We start from the raw sequence: 24,075 nt of genomic DNA, 5'->3' as shown, positions 1-24,075 counted from the left end.
CTGTGGCTGGGATCTTACTTAGCTCCTCAACCAGCGATCAAATCTGCACCCTCTGTGATGAAAGGCAAAGTCTTAATCACTGGATCCAGTAATGATGCAGTTTAATTCAGAGAAAATTTCCTTCATTCGTAACTTGATAGTGTAATAGCAAGATGAAGTACAGTAAAACTATATAGGCTTATTATTTATGTATAAGATATAGGTTATTTGTGTTTAGGTTTATTATTTGCTCTGACATAAACTGTGTATGATTATTATGCCTGGCATGTAATAAGTGCTCAATAAATGTATTGAAAGTAAGAATACAGACATACTATTATTTCAATTCTAAGGACTTAAAACTATGACAACTAACAAGTGTCATATACACTGCTTTAAACGGCTGAACCATTAAAGTACACAGATAATGTTCATAAGGCCACTCTCATACTAATACACATTAGCTCTTAAACTAACAGGCATAGCATCCAGCTGAAGAAAACAGTGAATACTCTGCTCATACGATGGGTTGAGTTGAATAGTTTCACAGGGCTGTTTCCCAAAGATCAATACTCGAAGAAAATTCCTGTGTACTGCCATAAAATTTCAGAGACTTTTCCTGGAGGGGAAGGGTTTCTTCGAGATTACTTCCACTGGTGTTCTGAGCATTAAAATGATTTAAATTACAATACCTAAAAAGAAAGAAGGAAAGGTTTTTTTTAAGGCCAGATGTAGATGACTTGATAAATCATTTGCTTTCTCCCCGTGCTTGCCTCCCTTTTATTACAGTCCCGTAGATACTGGCACAGGGGTGATGATTATTTAAGAGCCCTGTTCCCCAGAAGAGTCTGGATAAAACGACAAAGGGAGTTTTAGGACATGTGAAGGTGTCTCACAAGGACCTTTAGATGGTGCTGTTTTACAGTCTGCCATGAGTCTAATGGTGAGAAACATTAAAGTCTGGAATTATCAACTTTGTAGATTTAATGGCGGCAGGACTGGAGAGATTTATCAGATGTACTGTGTGTGTTAAGTCGCTTCAGTCGTGTCCGACTCTCTGCAACCTATGGTCTGTAGTCCGCTAGGCTCATCTGTCCATGAGATTTCTCAGGCAAGAATCCTGGAGTGGGTTTGCCATTTCCTTCTCCAGGGGATCTTCCTGACCCAGGGATCGAACTCGTGTCTCTTATGTCTCCTGCATTGGCAGGTGGGTTCTTTACCACCAGCGCCACTTTAGAGTGGTCAGATGCACTAGGGGTTTGTAAATTCAGTGCTGAGACTGTGTGGAAAACACCACTGCTGAAGAAGAAATCCACAAATGTGTTTCTAAAATGTGTCCCCTTATCCCTGATGCAAAATCCGGATTCCCCATCTTCTCAATGCCAAACAGCAAGCCAGGGCCCAGTACTCACCCTAACTTACCAAATTCTCCCTTCAACTTGGGGAGGATGGAACCATTCCCATTTCACAGGCAAAAAGAATAATGTTTTAAGAGGTTACATAACTTGCTTAGGTTCACATGAGTAATAGTTGACAGACTTTGGGTTTGAAACCAGAACTCTCTGAGTCCTGACCGCTTTCCTCTATAGCATGCTGCCTTCAGAGACAAATTGTTTCTTAAACATTTTGAAGATGCTCTAGGAGGAGAGGGATTTCAGGCTGTTTTATTCACTGCTGTATGCCTACTGCTTTGACCAGTGTCTGGTACATGTTGTTGTTTAGTTGCTAAGTCATGCTCCATCCTTTTGTGAATCCACGACCCTAGCCAGCCAGGCTCCTGTCCATGGGATTTCCCAGGCAAGAATATTGGAGTGGGTTGCCATTTCCTTCTCCAGGGTACATAGCAGATGTCCAGTAAATATTGGTTGAATGAACAAATGAATAAGAACCATAAGTTCAATTTTATCAAAGACGCATAAGTCTCCGAGGATAGGCTTTTTCTTTTTTTTAAATTTGCGAAGGTTTCCGATGTTAACTTTGCCTTTTTCCCTTCTCAACATTGCTAAAAATACTTGTAAGAAAAGGATATGCTTTGAATAACTGATCCTTTGTCTCTGATTTAGGTCTCTTTCGCTAATTGTTACAGGTTATGTACAAAAGATTACTGGTATCATTAACAAATTAAGCACAATGATATTACCTTCATGTGTTTTACAATATTGGAGGGATGATGGTGTCAAGCTGTAGTAGTAAATACCCTTCTATTCTCCAACCGCTATTAACATCCACGCTAAGTTGGTTCAGTCACGTCCAACTCTTCAACCCCATGGACTGTAGCCCGCCAGGCTCCTCTGTCCATGGAATTCTCCAGGCAAGAATACTGGAGTGGGTTACCATGCCCTCCTCCAGAGGATCTCCTCAACCCAGGGATTGAACCTGTGTCTCTTACATCTCCTGCTTTGGCAGGGGAGTTCTTTACCACGAGTGCCACCTGGGAAGCCCAATAAACATCTATAATATCCTTTTATTAATATCTTAGCATCTGATGTAGGATGCATATTTATATTAAGGTGTATAGAGATATTTGTATAATACTTTCCAGCAAGGAAAAACATTTCATCCCCCTACTTCCTTCATCCCCAACCTGGAGAGCCTCAGGTGCGTCATGTCATCAGGGCCCCATTTCAGATGTGATTGAGGAGGACTCTAATACAGACAGAGGCAGGGGACTGTCAGCTTTTGTTTCTTCTTGGAAATGGAAGGTACACTTGGTCTGACATTCTGCTGCTGCTTCTGCTGCTAAGTTGCTTTAGTCGTGTCCAACTCTGTGTGACCCCATAGATGGAAGTCCACCAGGCTCCCCCGTCCCTGGGATTCTCCAGGCAAGAACACTGGAGTGGGTTGCCATTTCCTTCTCCAATGCATGGAAGTGAAAAGTGAAAGGGAAGTCGCTCAGTCGTGTCCAACTCTTAGCGACCCCATGAACTGCAGCCTACCAGGCTCCTCTGTCCATGGGATTTTCCAGGCAAGAGTACTAGAGTGGGGTACCATTCCCTTCTCCGTTGACATTCTGGAATATTCCTAACTATACTTAGCTAGGGCTTCCCTGGTGTCTCAGAAGTAAAGAATTCCCCTGCCATTGCAGAAGATACAGGTTCGATCTCCTTGGGTTGGAAAGATCCTCTGGAAAGGGAAGTAGCAACCCACTCCAATATTCTTGCCTGGGAAATCCCACAGATGGAGCCTGGTGGGCGACAGTCCATGGAATTGCAAAAGAGTTGGACATAACTTAGTGACTAAACAGCAACATATCCAATTAAGTGATTTTTCACTGACCTCAACAAGATTAGTTTGGTTCTAGGACTTACACCAGAATTGTAGCACAGTAATATAAACTTGACGGTGGGGTGCCCTTGGATGCTAACACAGACCCAATTCCACTTGTATATTAGTGAGGGTACTATTTCATCATTAATCCACTGGCCTCAGGATCTTTAGGACAAGAATAACGTGGGACTCTCCTTGATACTTGTGACTGACATTGATAGATTTATCACCAATATCTGGCTCTGAAAAGATATACCTTTGGTTTGGTAAGAACTGGATTGTGTTTAGAAGGGTACTGAGATAAAACATCATCTGTCTCATAAATAATATGTTTTAATAAAACTACCTCTGGGACATCTGTTTTCTCCTGTTTCCATCCTTATTGTTTGTTGTTGTTTAGTTGCTAAGTCATGTCTGGTCCTTTGCAACCCCATGAAGTGTAGCCCACCAGGCTCCTCTGTCCATAGGATTGTCCAGGCAAGAATATTAGAGTAGGTTGCCATTTCCTACTCCAGGGGATCTTCCTGACCCAGGGATTGAACCCTCGTCTCCTGTTTGGCAGGCAGGTTCTTTATTACCGAGCCACCAGGGAAGCCCTTTATTGTTTGTCGGTGTTTGACAAAAGCAATGAGTATAGAAATAAGCTGGAATCCTGCACTTCTCACTGCAGACACTGATCTAATCACTTAGATTCCATGCAGTTTCTCACTTAATGGTTTTGGTTTGGCCTCTCCAATCCCAACTGGGAATAGATACCCAAGGCAATGTGTTCCTTTGAACTAATGTAGTTGGTTCTAGCTATTTAATCTCTATGGGCAAATTTTTCAGACTCTCCTTTCTTCTGAAATGGGACAGACATTCTTTTCTTGTGGAGGCTGATCAAACAGGTGGTGCTGAGTACAGTTACTTGAGCTGATGGGACAGTTTCCATCTCCTTAGAGTTTAGGGGTCATCAGAGCAGGAAGAGGGCTCCTCCATGGCCCTTAGAAGCAGCACAATTTACTCAGATAGGTTTTCACTTCAGTGTTCTCATGTATTCAGTTCAGTTCAGTCACTCAGTCATGTCCCTGGACTGACACCCAGTCACTCTTTGTGACCCCATGGACTGCAGCACACCAGGCTTCCCTGTCCATCACCAACTCCCAGAGCTTACTCAAACTTAGGTCCATCGAGTCAGTGATGCCATCTAGCCATCTCATCCTCTGCTGTCCCCTTCTCCTCCTGCCTTTACTCTTTCCCAGCATCAGGATCTTTTCCAATGAGTCTCTTCTTCACATCAGGTGGCCAAAGTATTGGAGTTTCAGCTTTAGCATCAGTCCTTCCAATGAAGGACTTGAATTCCATTTCAGGGTTGATTTCCTTTAGGATTGACTGGTTTGATCTTGCAGTCCAAGGGACTCTCAGGAGTCTTCTCCAGCACCACAGTTCTCATGTATAGAGTGATAAGATCAGAGAGGTGGACAAACAGGCTGCTTAAGATGGAAATGCTCAACATATGGAAAATTAATTTCTTCTCACCCTGTTTTGTTTCATCCTTTCTGTGTTTCCTTCCCTCATAAAGGATGCAAGATGAAAGAAAGCATACAGGAGATGGAGAAGATTTGTAATTTGGTAAGAATCCGATTTCTTTCTAAATAAGCCCTATATTGGGGCTTCCTCGATGGCTCAGTGGTAAAGACTCTACTTGCAATGCAGGAGCCGCAGGAGACATGCCTGGGGTTGGGAAAATCCCCTGGAGGAGGGTATGGCAACCCACTCCAGTATTCTTGCCTGGAGAATCCCATGGACAGAGGAGCCTAGCGGGCTATAGGCCATAGTGTTGCAAAGAGTCGGACACAACTGAAGTGACTTAGCGCACATGCACAAGCCCTGCCTACATTATCTCTTAGTCCTTTTCATCTCTGGTTCCTCCAATCTCTGGTGCTTTGTATATTTTTATTCCTGCCTCCTTCTCTGAACTCTCCTCTAGCATCTCTCACTTTATAGTAACTCACTTGTTCAACAATCACAGAAGAATAATCACACTTAAATATTTTGAGTGCTAGATACTAGCTCCATGTAGACCAGTACTTTGCTTTCTTCAGTTTTATTTTTCAAGAGCTTGGAACAATGCTTAACACATTGGTTGAATGAATGGATGAATGAAAAAAATGCGTGAGTTAGTCCCAGAGCTAATAGATTTTTGGTTCCCGTGCTAGTGCTACCTGAATTTAGTCCACAATCACGGTCATCTTGGCCATAGCTCAGCATGAGTCTAGGTGAAAAATAAACAGGAGGATGAAGGGAGCATAAAGCAACACACGAGGCCATTACTGCTAACATTTTTGAGTATTTACTTATCCTCCCAATAATCTTATGGCACAGTTACCATTCTTATGGTTTCCTTTTGACAAAGAAGATATTGAAGCTTAGTAAGGTCAAGCAACTTGCTGAGATTTGTGCAGCTAAGCTGTGGGCCTGGATTCAACTGGGCTACCTCTAAAGAATGCTTTTTTTTTCAACTATTGACATATATATATTTTTAATTAAGGTATAGTTGCTTTACAATGTTGCGTTAGTTTCTGTGGTACAAAAAAGTGAATCAGCTATATGTATATATATATATATCCCCTCCCACCCCCACCTACCCCAAGCCCCCAGGTCATCGCAGAGCACCGAGCTGAGCTCCCTGTGATATCCAGCAGGTTACCACTAGCTATCTGTCTACACATGGTGGTGTATATATGTAAATTGCATTCTCCCAATTCAGCCTGCCCTTGCCTTCCTCACTGTGTGTCTACGTGTCCATTCCTTATGTCTGTCTCTGCAAATAGGTTCATCTCTACCGTTTTTCTAGATTCCACATTTATGTGTTAAGATACGATTTTGTTTCTCTTTCTGATTTCCTTCACTCTCTATGACAAACTCGAGGTCCATGCACGTCTCGACAAATGACCCAAAATACTTTTTGAAACCCAGGGTCCAATCTTACAGTGGGAGAGTACGTGAAACTGGGAAACAACACAGGTTTGTGAGAATTAGCTGAAGGGTGACACTCCTGTGTTTGGAGGCAGTGGCCAGAGGGGAAAGAAGCCTTGCCTTCAGTTTCAGTTTTTATTGCCGACTCTGTTTTGCTGCAAAGACGGGGACATTGTTGTTGAATCCTTCTGCAAGAATCTGACTTTCTAATGTGGTGATCCATCTAAGAACCAGGCAGGCATTTTTAAGGAGATTTTATGGTACCAAGGGTCACTTTGATAACATGCCCTTTGGAAGGTAAGAAATTTTAAAATTCAGGAAGCCCTTAAACTTCTAATTTTTTGTTTGTTTGTTTTTTGATTTTTGTCATTAATTCTGTCTCACATGAGGTCTCAGCTTCTCTTAAGCTGGACCATAGACCCCATGATAGCGAGGGTGTAGGTGGCACTGAACAGTGGCTGGTACTGATTTCATGTTCTTCTAATTTACCACATCCTATGACTGATGTTCCAAAAGAGATCTATTAGAGGAATAAAAGAATGATTTTCAGGCAAGGAATAAGTGGTACTAGATCAGAGACTAAATGACTTAATAGATAAATGAATGGAAAGAAGTGAGGAAAATAAAGACGTATTTAGTTCCTGCAACATGGCAGACATTGTGCTTGGTCTTTTATCAGAATTTATCTCCCCCAAAAGCCCACAAAAGGTTGGGATTATTGTCCTTATTTTACATGTGTGAAGACAGAGGCTCAGAGAGGTGAGGCACTTTGATCAAAAGCACACAGCCATCCAAGAAGACATCACTGAGAGAGATGGGCTGGCAATGGATGGATGGTAGATGATACATATTAAGCCACTTGAATGGTCTCAGGTGACTGGCTAAATGATTTTGCACGGTTTGTTATTGACCTTGAAATGGTCACTGCTGATTTAAAGGCCTGAATGGAATCCAAATCTTAAGCCTCATTAGATTTCTAGCTATTTGTTTAATGATATTTGCTTTTAATGATAATGACTCATTCATTCTTATTATCGATATGGTTATTTCTAATTCTAAAATGGCACTGTATGTTGGAGGAAAAATATCTTGTTTTAGAATTGAGCAAAGAACTTTTTTATTATAAGGACTGATGGAAAAGTGAAGTCTAAATGGAAATTTCTTGCTCTGAATATCTGTTAAATTTCTCTAATATGCTAATTTGTCCAGTCATGGAATACAAGATTCCCATTGGCTCAGTGATGGCTCCCAGATCAATATTTCATGGACTCAGAAATTGTTCATCTTACCACACACTTACTTACCTTTGTGAAACACTCCAGAATCCCAGGACGTTCAACAATGTTAATGATGCCAAGAAGAAGAAGAAGTTTTCTAAATTGCCTTTGTTTAATGTGTTTGGAAACCAATTGCCTGTTTGGAACAAATGTAATTGTTATTCAACTGCAGAGTTGTAAGTTTCTGTGAATATTTTATCATTCCACAATTCATAGAGTTTTATTCGCTTGAATAGTATCTACAGAGCAAAAAAGCACATCTGAAACTCAGAGTTAAAATTCATTTAATTTCTGTAATTAACAGTTAAATAATAAGCAAAGCATGCCAAATGTTTTGAAGGTCAAAAAACTTGATCTGGATAGCACAATATAGGTATCAGAAGAAGCTGATTATGCTTCTAATTTGGAACTATCACATTTTTTACTCATTCTTTTATGTTTAATATATAGAACAGTGCTTGGCACCCCCATAGGGATTGTTTGGTAAAATACATTGAAAGTATGAAAAATATTTGTCATCACCAGATAGCCCATTGCATGTGCTAATTGTAAGGTTGTGAATGTGAAAGTCACTCAGTTGTGTCTGACTCTGCGATCCCATGGACTGTAGCCTGCTAGGCTCCTCTGCCGATGGACTTCTTCAGCCAAGAATACTGGAGGGGATAGCCATTCCCTTCTCCAGGGGATCTTTCCAACCCAGGGATTGAACCCAGGTCTCCTGCATTGCTGGTGGATTCTTTACTGTCTGAGCCAGCAAAGAAACCCAAGAATACTGGAGTGGGTAGACTATCCCTTCTCCAGGGGATCTTCCCGATCCAAAAATCGAACTGGGATCTCCTACATTGCAGGAAGATTCTTTACCAGTTAAGCTACCAGGGAAGCCCAGTTGTAAGGCTAGTGAGATAATACATGCAGATGCCAGATGTTACTTTATTTTGATAACTAAGATAGGATAAATCCAGTGTTACCTTATTATAATACCACAGACCCTATTGGTCATACCGCAGTCTGTGGTTCATGTGAAGATTTTCTTTTAACCTGATGAGAATTCCTCAATTTAATACCCTTAAGTAAGGAGTCTTCACCTCCTTTTGGTTCAAACTGAGCATGTGCTGTGCTGTGGTAAGTTGCTTCAGTCATGTTTGACTGTGTGTAACCCCATGGACAGAGGAGCCTGGCGGACTACAGTTCATGGGGTCCCAGGGTCAGGCTGTAGCCCGCCAGGCTCCTCTGTCCACGGAATTCTCCAGGCGGGAATACTGGAGTGGGTTGCCATTTCCTCCTCCAGGGGACCTTCCCGATGCAGGGAACAAACCCACATCTCTTACATCTCCTGCACTGGCAGGCGGGCTCTTTACCACCTGCATCATCTGGGAAGCCCCAAACTGAGTATAGAGGAAATTAATTGGGGTTCAAGGTCATTGCTTTTACTATGCTCTTAAATTGTGATTTTTGCTTTGGCTCTTTGCTAGCACTCTCTTTTCATGCCTAAATCTATATGTCTATATCCATATTATCACTATGACTTACACACACACTCAGTTTTTCTTCAGTGGGTGTTGAAATTTAATATTGAATATATTCTGTGAAATACGATGTATTCTATCATATACATTATACATGTAGCACTTATTTTTATGCACTACTTTTAAAAACAGCAGTAGGATCTTAGTATTAATAATATATCACAAATATATAGCATTATGGAAGTTTAAAAGATTACTTAAAAGGCAAAATCTATCTTCAGAGAGAGAATTTAAATTCAATTGCAGTTCTGAATGGGCAAAATAGTCTGTTCAGTTCAGTTCAGTCACTCAGTCACGTCCAACTCTTTGTGACTCCACGGACTGCAGCACGCCAGACTTCCCTGTGCATCACCAACTCCCAGAACTTGCTCAAACTCATGTCCATCGGGTCAGTGATACCATCCAACCATCTCATCCTCTGCTGTCCCCTTCTCCTCCTGCCTTCAATCTTTCCCAGCATCAGGGTCTTTTCCAGTGAGTCAGTTCTTCCCATCAGGTGGCCACCCCACAAAATGTTATGCATTATGAGAGCAGGAAGAGATGATCTCTGAATAGTCAGCTCCTACACTGGGTTGTGAGCAATCTATGTTCCAGCTGACTTGATCTTTAGTGTCATCTCTGGCACATGGGTTATAGGTTGCTTCCTTAACTAGGGTATGATTTTTGGCCCCTCTCTTGACAGTATATACTTTTAAATGGGGTTTGAATTAAATGCTTTGTTCAAGGTTGATAGTCAGCAAGTGCACATGCATGACAGCTGTGAAGAATTGTGCCATTTCCCACTTAAAGCTACTGCTCTTCTGTCATTTAACTTCCCAATGACTATTATTATGGATCAACCATGAAAATTATCTTGTGTCCATTATAGTCTAGGACCTATAATGAAATCTGGTATTGAGTTTAAAGCTATTTTCTAAGTTCTACTTCCCCATTTTATTAATTTGTGTTCCATTACAATAGAAATTTATGGTTTTATTGCTATATTGGCATGCTGCCTTTATCTGATATTTAGGAGAAATTTCACTGACTGTCTGTGTCTGTCTACTGGGTATTTTGTAACCCTCTTAATGTGTGTGTGTGTGTGTGTGTGTGTGTGTGTGTTTAGAAACTAAACATTTGACTATACCTGAATGGGGGAGTCAGGGTAGAGGTCAAGGTAAGTTGAGATAGCATCACACTTATTTTCAGGAAGAACTAAACCATCCTGCTAAGCCTATTCAAACAGTCCCATTTCTTTATGTCTCCTGAATTAATATCCCAATCATATTTCTGTCCTTTTCATTTCACATCAGCACTTTGCATGTCATGCGATTATACCATTTTATCACCGTGTTTCTCTGGCTAGAGGAAGAGGAGTGTGCAGAGAGTAGGCAAAGCCTCAGAATTAACATGACATTAATTCTTCTTGGAGCGTGAATTTTACTCCATAATAAGTAATTGAAAAGACTCTCTTTATTCCATAACAAAGTCAGATGAGGGAGAAGAATATAAATTTTGTAAGATCTTTAAAGGTAAAACATAATATTCCTAAGAAATTGTGCAATTACAGCAAATACCAGACCATCAGGTCTTCCTAGGTGGCGCTAACGGTAAAGAGTCTGCCTGCCAATACAGGAGACATAAGAGATAGGGGTTTGATCCCTGGGTCAGGAAGATCACCTGGAGGAGGAAGGGCATGGGAACCTACTCCAGTATTCTTGCCTGGAGAACCCCATGGACAGAGGAGCCTGGCGGGCTATATATAGTTCATAAGGTCCCAAAGAGTTTGACACAACTGAGCAACTGAGCACGCACACACACGCCCGGTGTGGGGTTATCACTGGGTGTGCTGGGGTGGGCACACAGGAGAAATGCTGTCCCCTGGGATCATGTGCATGGGGCTGACGGAAGGATGTAAGAAAAGTTAGAGAAAGGCAGTGGAAATTTACGAATAACACAAGATATTTTGTGACTGGAATTATTTTAAAAATGAAAGAGAACCTTATCACCTAGTCAAACTCCTGATAATACTCCTTTCTTCTTTATTTTAAAATTTATATTGGGGTATAGTTGATTTACAACTACATGTTTCTTAGTTTCTGCTGAACAGGAAAATGAATCAGTTATACATATGCATATACCTACTCTTTTTTTAGATTCTCTTCCATACAGGCCATTACAGAGTATTGACTAGAGTTCCCTGTGCTATAACGGTAGGCTTTTATTAGTTTTCTATTTTATATATAGGAGTATTCTTTCTAACATATGATTTTTAATGTTCATCTTTCTTCCTATTGCTGATCCCATTCTAGTTCCATAGTTTTGCCTTTCCTTCTTTAGGCGATCTTCCCAAGTCAGGGATGGAACCTGGGTCTCCGGCATTGCAGGCAGATTCTTTACCATGGAACCACCAGGGAAGTCTTTGATTGTGTAGCTAATTTACATGGTGAGCTTCATGGTCAAGAAAACCATCACCTGAATTGATTACATGGAACAAACATTAGCATCAAGTTGGAGAGAGAGATTCTTTGTGAAGCTTAAATTTGCTTTATATATGAGATTACATGTCTATGTATGCTCTTTAGAGCTAGCATTGCCTATAGAAAGATATATAAAAAAATATAGAAAGAGCATTGCTGGAATCAGAGAGACTTTTCAAGTCTATTATTTAATAGTTTGATTGTTGGGGATTTGCCCAAATGGATGGCTTCAGCATTGGTTTCTCTTCTCTAAAATGGTAGCAGTAACCCCTCTCACTGAGCTGGTATGAAAAGGAAAAGAGATAATAGATGTTGAGGGTTGGGCACAGAGGGGGTACTCCCCCATAAGCATTAAGCTATCCCTTCTTGCACCCCACTTGAGAGGTGCTCATACAAACTCATGGAGCCTGAGCTTGATCTTGAGCCCATCTCCTGTCAGATATTTCTTCATGTTCTCTGTGCCATTTTTTTTTTTTTTTATCATTATCCCAGGACTGGTTGTAAAATGTTCCATTTAACATTGTCAGTTGACTCAGCTCTTAGGTACTATAACTTTATTTTAGTAGCTTATAAACTTTTATTGTCGTAATTCACATTTGTGCCATTTTTCATCTGACATTTCTAGTAGCTGATTGAAATCAGGAGCATCCTTGCAAAAGGAGACAAAGTGAAGGCTTTAGGTCTCGAATGGGACTGATGAGACTTCTCTAGGTCTTAACTGGGGTGGACAGGAAGGTTAACAGCATGAGAAAAAAAATAGCCACATGAAGAGTCTGGGGAATGACAAAGTGCTATTTGTTAATGTGACAGTTAAGCCTTGGTGATGTATTTTGATGTTGTAACCAGCTTGTTAGAAATGAGTGTTACACTACTGACTACTGGAATACTCACAGAATATTTGGCATTGTTCACTGTCCACTCAAATCATCTATCACTCAGCTAGATTTATTTGTTCATTTGAAAATCATTTAAGAGATTTTTATGTACCAGGAAATGGGCATTCCATTGCTTAAGCAAAGGAACTCATGGATTAGTAACATGAAACATACAAACAGGTACACCGCATACCGTGTTTTATTGCACTTCACAGATACTGCATTTTTTACAAACTGAAGGTTTGTGGCAACTCTTGTCAAGCAAGACTACTGGTGCCATTTTTCCAACAGATTTTTTTTTTTCTGCCACACTGTGTGGCATGTGGGATCTTAGATCCCCAACCAGGGGAACTATGGGCCCCCAGCAGTGGACGTGCGGAGTCCTAACCAGTGGACTGCCAGGAAACTTCCCCCAAACAGAATCCTTTTTAAGTTATGGTATGTACATTGTTTTTTTTAGACATATGTTATTGGACACTTAGTAGATTTACAGTGTAAACATGTTTTACGCTATACCATCTTAATAGACAATATAGTGTCGTCATATACAATGTCTTTTACACATACTGTCTTACTAGACTGTATAGTGTAAATATCACTTTTATATACACATGGAAACCAAAAAAATTCATGTGACTTGCTTTATTGCTGTATTTGCGTTACAAACCTACAGTCTCTCTGAGGTATGCTCGGTAATTATTCTCGAACATTAGACTTTATAGGCAGTAAATAAAATGTTTCTGTTTATCTTAAATTATCACGGTCACTTTAGAGATAAAAGGACCATAGACTTACCTAAACTGGTTCTTGTATTATATTAATGAAAAGATGAAGGCACAGAGAGGTAAAGGAAAGCTTCACTCAGTAGAACCCCTCATTTTCTTTTTTATTTTTAGCTTTTTATTTCTCTTTTTCTTAAATATTTATTTGTTTGACTGCATCAGTCTTAGTTGCAGCATGCGGGTTTAGTTGTCCTGCAGTCTGTGGGATCTAACTTCTCCAACTAGGGGTCGAATCTGTGACCCCTGCATTGCAAGGCAGATTCTTAACCACTGGACCATGAGGGAATTTCCAGAACCTTCATTTTTTACTCTTAAAACTACACAACTACAGCTCCCTACTGGTCCTAATATAACTATTAATTATGATTTTCCTTAGCATCTTGTCAACAGTCTAAAAACATCTGGACAGCAGTCTTTGAAATAGGTAACTCCAAATAACATCCAAAATATCTAGGATGGTATCTCCACCTAAACCCTGGGATTGATATTCAACTTATTATGAGATTCAGAATAATTTACACTAAATTTAAGGTTTTAGGAATGGGCTTGAGAAATACATATAGTGACCCACACATGCTATGATGCTGTAAATAGCACAAAACTGCTGATGTGGAAGAAAATACTTTATTCCTATTGCATCTTATGCCCTGTGATGTGAAGCCTAACATTTCATGCATTGCCTTTGTGTCTTGAGTGTCACAGAGCCCTAGAGGCCTGACCACACGTTTCCCTGCTTCATCAGATATGTTCCCCACCCAGGGGGATATTGTCCCCTCCAGCTAGTTCACTATCAGCCAGACCAGCTACACTCCAACTGGTCCTCAACAGATTTCGCTTCTCACCAGTCCTTCACCATGATTCAGCCCAGCAGTCGCATCCTCCTATGGGAAGCAGAGATCACATCACTGTTTGTTGCTATAAGTCTGTCGCTCACAGACCCTGCTTGCACGCTCTCCTCCTGGGTGTAGCCCCATAGCGCCGGGCACGGCATGCTCTTGTACCCTAACGTGAGCACAGGTGATGGACAAACTGCTGTCAGTCTCATCTGCCCACGTGTTCATCTTATGCTCTTTAGGCAGGAGGATCCCTCCCTCGCCAACATGGTGAATAGGAGGTGACTGGGATATGCCTCCATCCCAGAAATCAAGGTCAGTCCTAGACAGAAAGATGGTATTTGTTGAGCTAATGCACAGTTACTGTTTTTTTTTTTTTTGATGATGGTGAGGGATGCCCTTCCCTATACCCCTCCAGCCAGCACCCAGCACCACATACCTTTGCTTCTAAACTGTTATATCAGGGAGTGGAACTTCCATAAACCATCAGACAAGAAGTAACGGGGGCACAGCACAGTCAGGGGACATTGCACCCCAGAAGCGTAGTCTTCAGAAGTTTTATAGGTGAACATGAGGGAGTACCTGAAAGTCAAATACACTTGAGACTGAAGGTTATAATCATACTGCATGATCAGAGTGTTGAAGAACTAGAAAATGGGGGTAGAAAACGTTCTCAGGTCAGCCTGCTTATTGTCATAACTTGGGTTTTAATGGGACTCTTTAACGAAAGACTTTGGCAAAAATATGGAATGTGACTGTACTGTGTTTAGTTATTTCAGTTGTGTCCAATTCTTTGCAACACCATGGACTATAGCCAGCCAAGCTCCTCTGTCCATGGGATTCTCCAGGCAGGAATACTGGAGTGGGGTACCCATGCCATCCTCCAGAAGGCCTTCCTGACCCAGGGATTGAACTCGTGTCTCTCACGTCTCCTGCACTGGCAGGCAGGTTCTTTATCACTAGCGCCACCTGGGAATGTGACTGGAGGTAAGGAAATCCATATACATTCTCAGTTAGTAGATACTGCCTCTCAGTAAATCTGTTCCTTGAGCTTTCCTCAGTACATCTGTTGCTCAGTAAATCTGATAGTAAAGAATCTGCCTGTAATGCAGGAGACCCAGTTTCAGTCCCTGGGTGGGGAAGATCCCCTGGAGAAGGAAATGGCAACCCAGTCCAGTACTCTTGCCTGGAGAATGCCATGGACACAGGAGCCTGGTGGGCTACGGTCCACCGGTTCACAAAGAGCCGGACACAACTGAGTGACTAACATTCTTTCATTTTCACTGAAGATGAGTAAATAGAAAAAAATTCATATGAGGGAGGAAATGTGATGATAATACATATTATTACTGTTGTTACACCCCAACACAAAATGATAAAGGTTAAAATAATAATGATAAAATGAGAAATCCACACAGCAAATGTAAAAATAAAATAACAGAAAAACTAGCTTCAGGAAAAACTGAATTCAAAGGAAAAACCATGTCAAAGGGACATGGAGGATCTTTTTATATTGATGAAAAGCTCAATTCAAATTGCAGATATGTCAATGAATATCTCTTAGGTAATGAAACATAACAAAATCTGTTGGAAATGCAGAGATAAAAAACAGATAAATAATTCTGCGGAATGATTACATCATAGTTTGATTCATTTTTTGATAGAATAGGCAAAAGGAAAATAATGTAGAGAATTAGAATAATGTAATTGGCACTTTGCAGTACACCTGAAACTAATGCAATACTGTAAATCAACTATACTTTAATAAAAGGAATAATATGATTGGTAAGAGTTTAATTAAGATCACAATATTGTTGAGTACAAAGAAAAATGTTAGAGGACTTATAGAAGTTTAGATAACATTGATGACAAACCAAATTCCTGTAAGTTGAAGATTCAGCTCCTAAACAACTAGCTAGTCAAAGAGGAAATGAAATTTACAATCACAATGTATTTAAAAAATAAAGAAAATGAGAAAATTGCATTTACAAATTTAAGCATACAGATTTAAATCCTATTAAGAGACATTTAAAGGCACACTGTTTTCACTTTTAGAGTAAGAATAAGCATACATGAATTAAACACTGAACATGAAAAATCAGAAAATAAATAAAACAAATCTAAGGAAAGTAGGAGGAAGGAAATAGAATAGAACGTCAATATCTCAAAGTATGTTAAACAGTTTTAAGAGCTGATTCATTGAAGGAAAATGTAACAACAACAACAAACTTGACAAATTCAATAAAAATATACAACAAAAGAATCAGAAGATAGCAGTGTTATAAGTATACTAGGTTAGTGTCAAAAAATTTTTTGGAAACAGGATGATTATCTAGGAAAATGTTATTTGCTAAAATAGAACCTAGAAGAAATGAAAAATCTTAATGGCAAGAAATAGCAGGGAAAGAAACATTGCAAAGAATGATCCTCAAAGACATATTAGGTCTGAATGCACCTTTTCATTTTCATGGAAGAAGTGAGTCTTTCCTCCGGATCTTACAGAGCAAAAGATCATCAAGTATTGATGCTACTGAGGATTGTTTATCCCATGCAGTTAAGATGATTTAATATTGAAAAATCTATTAATTAAATAGAGCGTAATGTCAGGAGCAGTAAGAAAAATCAAAAGGTGATCTCAAGAACTGCTTAAGAAGCATTCAATAAAATTTAACCTGCTTCATTTAAATCTTAGAGAACAAGAAACAGAAATGTTCTTATGATAACATCCTTTAAGATTCTCTTTATAAACCTATCTTGCTAGTTAAGTCACTTCAGTCATGTCCAACTCTTTGCGACCCCATAGACGGCAGCCTACCAGGCTCAGCCATCCCTGGCATTCTCCAGGCAAGAACACTGGCATGGGTTGCCATTTCCTTCTCCATTATAAATGTATAAATATGCTTAACAGGAAATTAAGAAAAATTCCTATTAAGGTCATGAGGAAGGTAAAATGTGGCTGTATTCTGGTATTAATATTGCCCTGAAGTTCTGCGTCCTGATGAGGATGCAAAGCAGAGGAGTTAATATTGAAAATAAGGATGAAAATTATATTTATCTTAAGATTAGAGAATTTAGCTGTAAACTTAAAAAGATCAACTAAAATGCCCTCATAAATTTACTAAGAAAGTTTAAGAAGTTAGATGCAAGATGAAGACTTAAGCATTAATAATCTCCCTATATAATAGTGATTATCTCAGTGAGTTGTAATGAGGGAAAATGATTCAGTTCATAATAGCAAAAAGAAAAAGAGCATAAAATGCCAACAATAATTCTAAGAAATGTTCAGGATATATGCAAAGAAAAAAATCTTACTGAACTGAATTTTTGAACACTAATAAACTAAAAATGTTACACACTTAGATGGAACACTATTATAAAAACTTTCCCCCCTAAAATTTGCTATTGACTTCTACTTATTTTTTTTAAATAATAGGATTTGGGCAAAACTAATAAAATGACTTCAAAATTCAAACCATAGGGAATATAATTTTTACATTTATTATATTTTTATAAATGAATCACCACGAGAAGTATGATTAGTATTATCTGATATGGGTTGCATGCATGCATGCTTAGTTGCTCAGTCATGTCTGAATCTTTGCAACTACATGGATTGTAGCCTGTTAGGCTCCTCTGTTCATGGGATTTTTTTCAAGCAAGAATACTGGAGTGGGTTGCCACTTCCTCCTCCAGGGGATATGACCCAAGGATCGAACCTGCACCTCCTGTGTCTCCTACATTTGCAGGCAGGTTCTTTACCCATTGAGCCACTGGATGCAATATATATCATAAAACTGTATAATTAAAAAGAGGGTGATGCTAAGCTAAAATCAAGAGGCACTGGAAAGGAACAAGACAGAAAGACATCCTTGAAAGAATGCTAAGACCATCTGGGAACTAAGTCTATATTAAAGTACACATCACTAACTAATTGGTTTCATTTCATTTATCCTATAGTTGTGGAATATTTTTGGCTTAACTAACTTTTCTCAAATATATATTTGAGAAATTTATATATCAAACATATATATATCATATTATATATCATATATCAAATTATGTTGTGAAACTTGTTTATTTGAATCAAATAAGTATTATCTTCACTTAATACAAAAATTAAGTCCACATGAATAAGTCTACTCTACTAGAATTCCATAGGGCTTCCCTGGTAGCTCAGTGGTAAAGAATCTGCCTGCAATGCAAGAGACCCAGGTTGGGTTCACATCCCCTGGAGTAGGAAGTGGCAACCCGCTCCAGTATTCTTGCCTGGAAAATCCCATGGACAGAGGAGCCTGGTGGGCTACAGTCCATGGCGTTGCAGAGTTGGACACGACTGGAGTGACTGAGCATGCAAAATTCCATAACCAAAGATAAATGTGATGAAGTTAATCACAATGAAAAAGGTTGATAGATTTGATTATTAACATATATCAACAAAACACATGTAAAACACTCATCTATAAAAGTAAATGTTTAGTTAAAACTGAGAAAATATTAGCAATAAATGGCAATGATATAATAATATCTCTAAAGTTTAAAGAACATGGAAAGCAATAAGAAAAAACACAGATAGACTAAAAGAAAAATGGGCAAAGAATATGATATGTCATTTTATGAAGAAAAAAAGCAATGTTCATCACATTAAAAATTTCAATTTCCTGTTCTTAAAAATACAAATTAAAGTAACAATGGAATATAATTTTTTGCTAATCAGATTGACGAAGATTAAAATAGTAATATGCTCAGGGCTGAAATTAATACATTGAGACAAGTATTATCCTACCACACTGGTGGCATAATTGATTAGCCTTTTAGAAAACAATTTGGCTTTACTTCTCAAGAGTCTTTAAAATATTTAACTTCATTGAAAGAGCAATCACATTTCCAAGATTCTATTCTAAGGGGACAATCCTTATCTGATGTACTTTAAGATTATATAAAATATGCACACCTTAGTAATATTTATAGCATTAGAAAATGGGGAAAATATAAACATTCCTTAAGAAGGAAAAGGGAAATTAATATATATTATACATGTATATGATATATATTAAAATTAAATCAATATATATCCCCATCTATGCAATAAAATCTATCAAATAATTGTTAAAAGTGAGTTTTCCTTTTTTCTTTCAGAGAAGAATTTCAAATGACGTGGGACTATCTCTCAATATTTTTAAGGAAAGAACGAAATGTAGGTACTTGATACAAATTTGTTTATTGAGCTTTCGGCAGGATTAATTCAGGCACTAATTTTGTTTAAAATAAATACCCATAGGGTTTCCCTGGTGGCTCAGTGGTAAAGAATTTGCCTGCCAATTCAAGAGAAACAGGTTTGATCCCGGACCTGGGAAGATCCCACATGCTGCGGAGTAACCGAGTCTGTGGGCCACAACTATTGAGTCTGTGCTCTAGGGCATGGGAACCACAACTCCTGAGCCCGTGGGCCACAGCTTTTTCTCCATTCCTTTATACTTTGAATTTATTTCATCATATATGGCAGAATAATAATATTTTAGAACATATATGGGCACCTTTACGGGAGAAAAATATTTTAAACCACTTCATCAAACATACTTTTGAGGATATTTGACTTCTAAAAATCATTTCTGATTTATTATAAAATACCAAAAATGACTGGTTTTCCACTATAATCAACTCTTTTTCAGCAGTCAAAATCTGGATGACAGCCTTGATATTGTAAGTTGCAAGTTATGTGCTATTTATGAACCTGTCTTAAGATTTTAGTTTGGAAATTATAATACCCCGAGTGACAATAACCAGTCAAGTCTGAACCCTTCAGTAACATTTCACTATATTCTGTATTGAAATCCTAGATTTACCCAGTGCCTCAGGTATACATGACATTATTTTAAGTGCTAAAGCATATTGGATGTTTTTTTAATTTTATTTATTTTTTAATTGGTGGAAAATAGCCTTACAATTTTGTGTTGGTTTCTGCAGTACAAGACACACTATATATAATATATACATATATATGTAGATATAATGACAAGCATATCATTTTTGATTCCAAGCATATTTCAATTATGACAAGCATATTGTTTTTGATTCAAGGCAGATTTCAACTATCTCTTTTTGGAAGAAGAGGTAGTATTTTCTCTTTTTACTAACATTTTATTCTGAATTTATGGAGCTCTGAAAGTATTTAAAATTTTTTATTGAAGTATAGTTGATTTACAATGTTGTGTCAATTACTGATGTACAGCAAAGTGATTCAGTTGTACATATAAATATACACTCTTTTTAAAATGTTCTTTTTCACTACGATTTATCATAGGATATTGAACATAGTTCTCTGTGCCATACAACAGGACTCTCTGCTTACCCATTCCACATATGAAAGCCTACACCTGCAAACCCCAATCTCCCACTCCGCCCCGCCCCTAACCCCTCTCCTCCTTGGCAGCCAGAAGCCTGTTTTCTATGTCTATGATTCTGTTTCTGTTTCATAGATTCATTTGTGCCATATTTCACATTCCACATAAGTGATATTATATGGTATTTATCTTTCTTTCTGATTTACTTCACTTAGAATGATAATCTCTATTTGCATCTAAGTTGTTGCAAATAGCATTATTTCATTCTTTTTTATGATTAAGTAATATTTCATTCTAACACACACAGATGTTCAGTAATTATTGCCAGCTTCCCTTGTGTCTGAGATGGTAAGAATCCACCTGCAATGCAGAAGACCTGGGTTCGACACCTGGGTCAGCAAGATCCCCTTGAGAAGGGAACGGCAAGGGAACCCACTCCAGTATTCTTGCCTGGAGAATTCCATGGATGGAGGAATCTGGCGGGCTACAGTCCATGTGGTCACAAAGAGTCAGACATGACTGAGTGACTCACACACACAATATTTCATTGTATATATATATACCACATCTTCTTTATCCATTCACCTGTCAATGAACATTTAGGTTGTTTCCATGTCTTGGCTATTGTGAATACTGCTGCTGTGAGCATAGGGGCGCATCCATCTTTTTGAATTACAGTTTTGTCTGGGTTTGTACACAAGAGTGGGATCACTGGACCATGTGGCAATTTTATTTTTAGTTTTCTGAGGACCCTCCACACTGTTTTCTATAGTGGCTGTACCAACTAACATTCCCATCAACGGTGCAGAAGGGTTCCCTTTTCTCTACCCTGCCTCCAGCATTTATTATTAGTGAACTTTTTAATGATGGCCATTCTGACTGGTGTGAGGTGGTACTTCATTATAGTTTTGATTTGTGTCTAACAATTAGCAGTGTTGAGCATCTTCTCAAGTAACTATTGGCCATCTGTGTATCTTCTTTGGAGAAATGTCTATTTAGATCTCCTGCCCAATTTTGGATAGGGTTGTTTATTTTGTTGTTGTTGAGTTGTATGAGCTGTTTATATATTTTGGAAATTAAGACTTTGTTGATCATATCATTTGCTAATATTTTCTCCCATTCTGTAGGTTATATTTTCATTTTGTTTAGGGTTTCCTCTGGGTGTGCAAAAGCTTGTAAGTTTGATTAGGTCCTATTTGTTTATTTTTGTCTTTATCTAAAAGTCAAAAACCTTAAAATGTGCCTTTTGAAATTTTTCAAGGACTTCAGTTGGGCACAGGGAGAAATTATTTCCTTCAAACTTTGTTAGATTTTTTAAAAAGTTATATTATAATGGGAATGATCTAGCAAACATCCAAAATGGTTGAGGCAAAACTGAAATGGGTTTTACACCTTATTTTATTTTAGGCACATGTATCACTTCACTGTGTGCTTTTGGCTTTGGAGCCAAGAAGTAGGCAATTAAAAAGACGTAACCATCATTCTCCAGGGTGTATGTGCTTCTGCATCTTGAGAAATAAACCCTATGCAGTAAAAAGAGCTTTCCAATCAGGAATCCACCACTATAGGATTTGGGCAACTTGTATAGCTTTCTGAGCTCATTTCCTTCTTATCCGTGATGGGGCTACAAATACCTACCCCCAAAGAATTGTTGTGAAGATTTAATGAAATAATATCCTTGTGAAATGCATGTAGCAAGGTCTGCATATAACTGACACTTAATAAATGTTAATTTCTTTCCTTCCTCCTTTCAGTAACCTGATTTAAATGCTTCATTTGAGATTCATAGCTCTCCTACCTGAGTTAATTTTTAAAACACATTAATTTTCATGATACCTGAAGGAAATAATACCTAACAACTATATTCTAACTTTGGCTTTTCTACCACTTTTTTCATATTTATCTAATAACTACTCAAATTATTATTACCCTCAATTTACAGACAAGGAAACAGAGGCACAGAGAGACTGAACTGTTTGCCTAAAGTCATGTAAAGGAGATAGAATAAGTATTTGTTGAATGAAGGGGTGGTTGGAGCTTGGGTCCTGAATCTACACATGCTCAAAACTTTATTCTCATAACAAAGTCTGCATGGAGACTTAAATTTGCATTTCTATTTCTTGGGAATTGTGGATAAAAATGAAATCAGCTTGCTGTTTCCAGGAAGGGACACAGTGTCTTTCAAAACTGTAGAGAAATCTCTATGCATTGTTCACTTGAACTGCAGGAGAACGGGGCCTGGGTACTATTTGGGATAACAAGCTTTCTTAGAAGGGTGAGTTCATTCTTTTGAAGAGCATTGGGAGGTAAAAACCCATCAAGATAGTGTGTTCTCATGACGATTTCAATGAATTATCATGGAAATGAGTTTTAGAAGAGAGGTAATGCTTTGTGATAATAGCCCGATAATGCCATTAGCTATGAACTGTAATTGTAATAGCATTAGTCAAATGAATATATCTGATATTAATTTGAGTGTCAAATATTTCTATAAGATTCTTCTTGTTAATTAAACATCAGCCTTGGTATTATTAATTCAGTATCTAGCCAGTACTTGCACATAGTAGGAACCTAATATGTTTTTGTGGACTGATTTAATAAATCCATCTCTAAGTGGAGCTGTTTCAAAGAGTGAAATATTGAATTTAAATAACATTATGGCTATAGCAGGAACTGATTTTTGTCCCAAATCTGCCTGTTTGTATAGTCTGTTCACTCATTTGCAGCTTCAATTAGCTAATGGTGCAGACATTAATTCCAGAATCTGAGAAGAAAGCTTTTCTCACTTTTTTCATACTTATAGGAAAATAGCCTATAAGATTTACCCCCAAAGTACTTCAAGTCATGAATAGAGTTTGTGCCTTGCTCCCTGTGTCTTGTGGTCCTTAGACCACTTTAAAATCTGCTGGACAGTTTCATGACTGCCTTGAGCACCTGAATATTACAGGGTAGAATTATGCTTTAGGTGATTTGAAATCGCCCTTCATGAGCACCAGTGTCAACTACGCCTTCAACACAACTGTCCATCTTAACACTTCTCTTCTTTTTATTTATTTGTTTATTTTCGGCTGTGCTGAGTCTTCATTGATGCAAATGAGCTTTCTCTAGTTGTGGTGCATGGGCTTCTCATTGTGGTGATGTCTCTTGTTGCAGAGCACAGGTTCTAGGCACATGGGCTCAGCAATTGTGGTCATGGACTTAGATGCCCTGTGGCATGTGGAATCTTCCCGGACCAGGGACTGAACCTGTGTCCCCTGCATTGGCGGGCAGATTCTTAACCACTGGACCACCAGGGAAGTCCAACACTTCTCTTCTAAATCATCTTTTCTAGCTCTCGAAATAACATTCTCCTATCCCCCGTTCTTTTTGTTCTTCATTCTCATCCTAATTCCTTTTTGCTCTCACGAATGGTTTGCTGCTTTCTTTATGAAGAAAGTTGGGACCCTTGAAAGGAAGACTCCAGTATATTTCTAATATGAGAACTATACATCTGCTTGCACCTGCAAACCCACTCTGCTTTCTTCTGTTTCAGTAGAGGAAAGAAATATCCACCCACTGATAAGAAGTCAATCTCCTTTTTTTCTTGCATCTTTTTTTTTTTTTTTTTCGCTCACATATATCTCTTTCTTTAAAAAAAAAAAAAAACTTTTTATTTTTTATTGGAGTATAGCCCATTGATAACATTCTGATAATTTCAGGGGCATAGCAAAGTGACTCAGCCCTATGCATATGTGTATCCCTTCTCCACCATTCTCTTGCGTTTTTAACTTCTCCACTT

At 38.6% G+C, this 24,075-nt stretch overlaps 1 protein-coding gene across 1 annotated transcript in view; it reads right to left on the bottom strand.

Annotated features, from left to right (window-relative positions):
- Positions 1-523: 523 nt before the first annotated feature.
- SLC15A5 (solute carrier family 15 member 5) overlaps positions 524-24,075 on the bottom strand; it is a 90,379-nt gene continuing 66,827 nt past the window's right edge. Inside the window, exons 8-9 of the mRNA XM_065932600.1 lie at positions 7,509-7,617; positions 524-671 (exon numbers count right to left, since the gene is read on the bottom strand). Coding sequence (XP_065788672.1) covers positions 524-671; positions 7,509-7,617 — 257 coding nt within the window. The remainder of the gene's footprint in view (positions 672-7,508; positions 7,618-24,075) is intronic.

The sequence above is a fragment of the Muntiacus reevesi genome, chromosome 1 (genome assembly GCF_963930625.1).
Source record: "Muntiacus reevesi chromosome 1, mMunRee1.1, whole genome shotgun sequence".
NCBI lineage: Eukaryota > Metazoa > Chordata > Mammalia > Artiodactyla > Cervidae > Muntiacus > Muntiacus reevesi.
The sequence above is the reverse complement of the archived record's forward strand: the minus strand, read 5'-3'. Positions and strand labels throughout refer to the sequence as shown.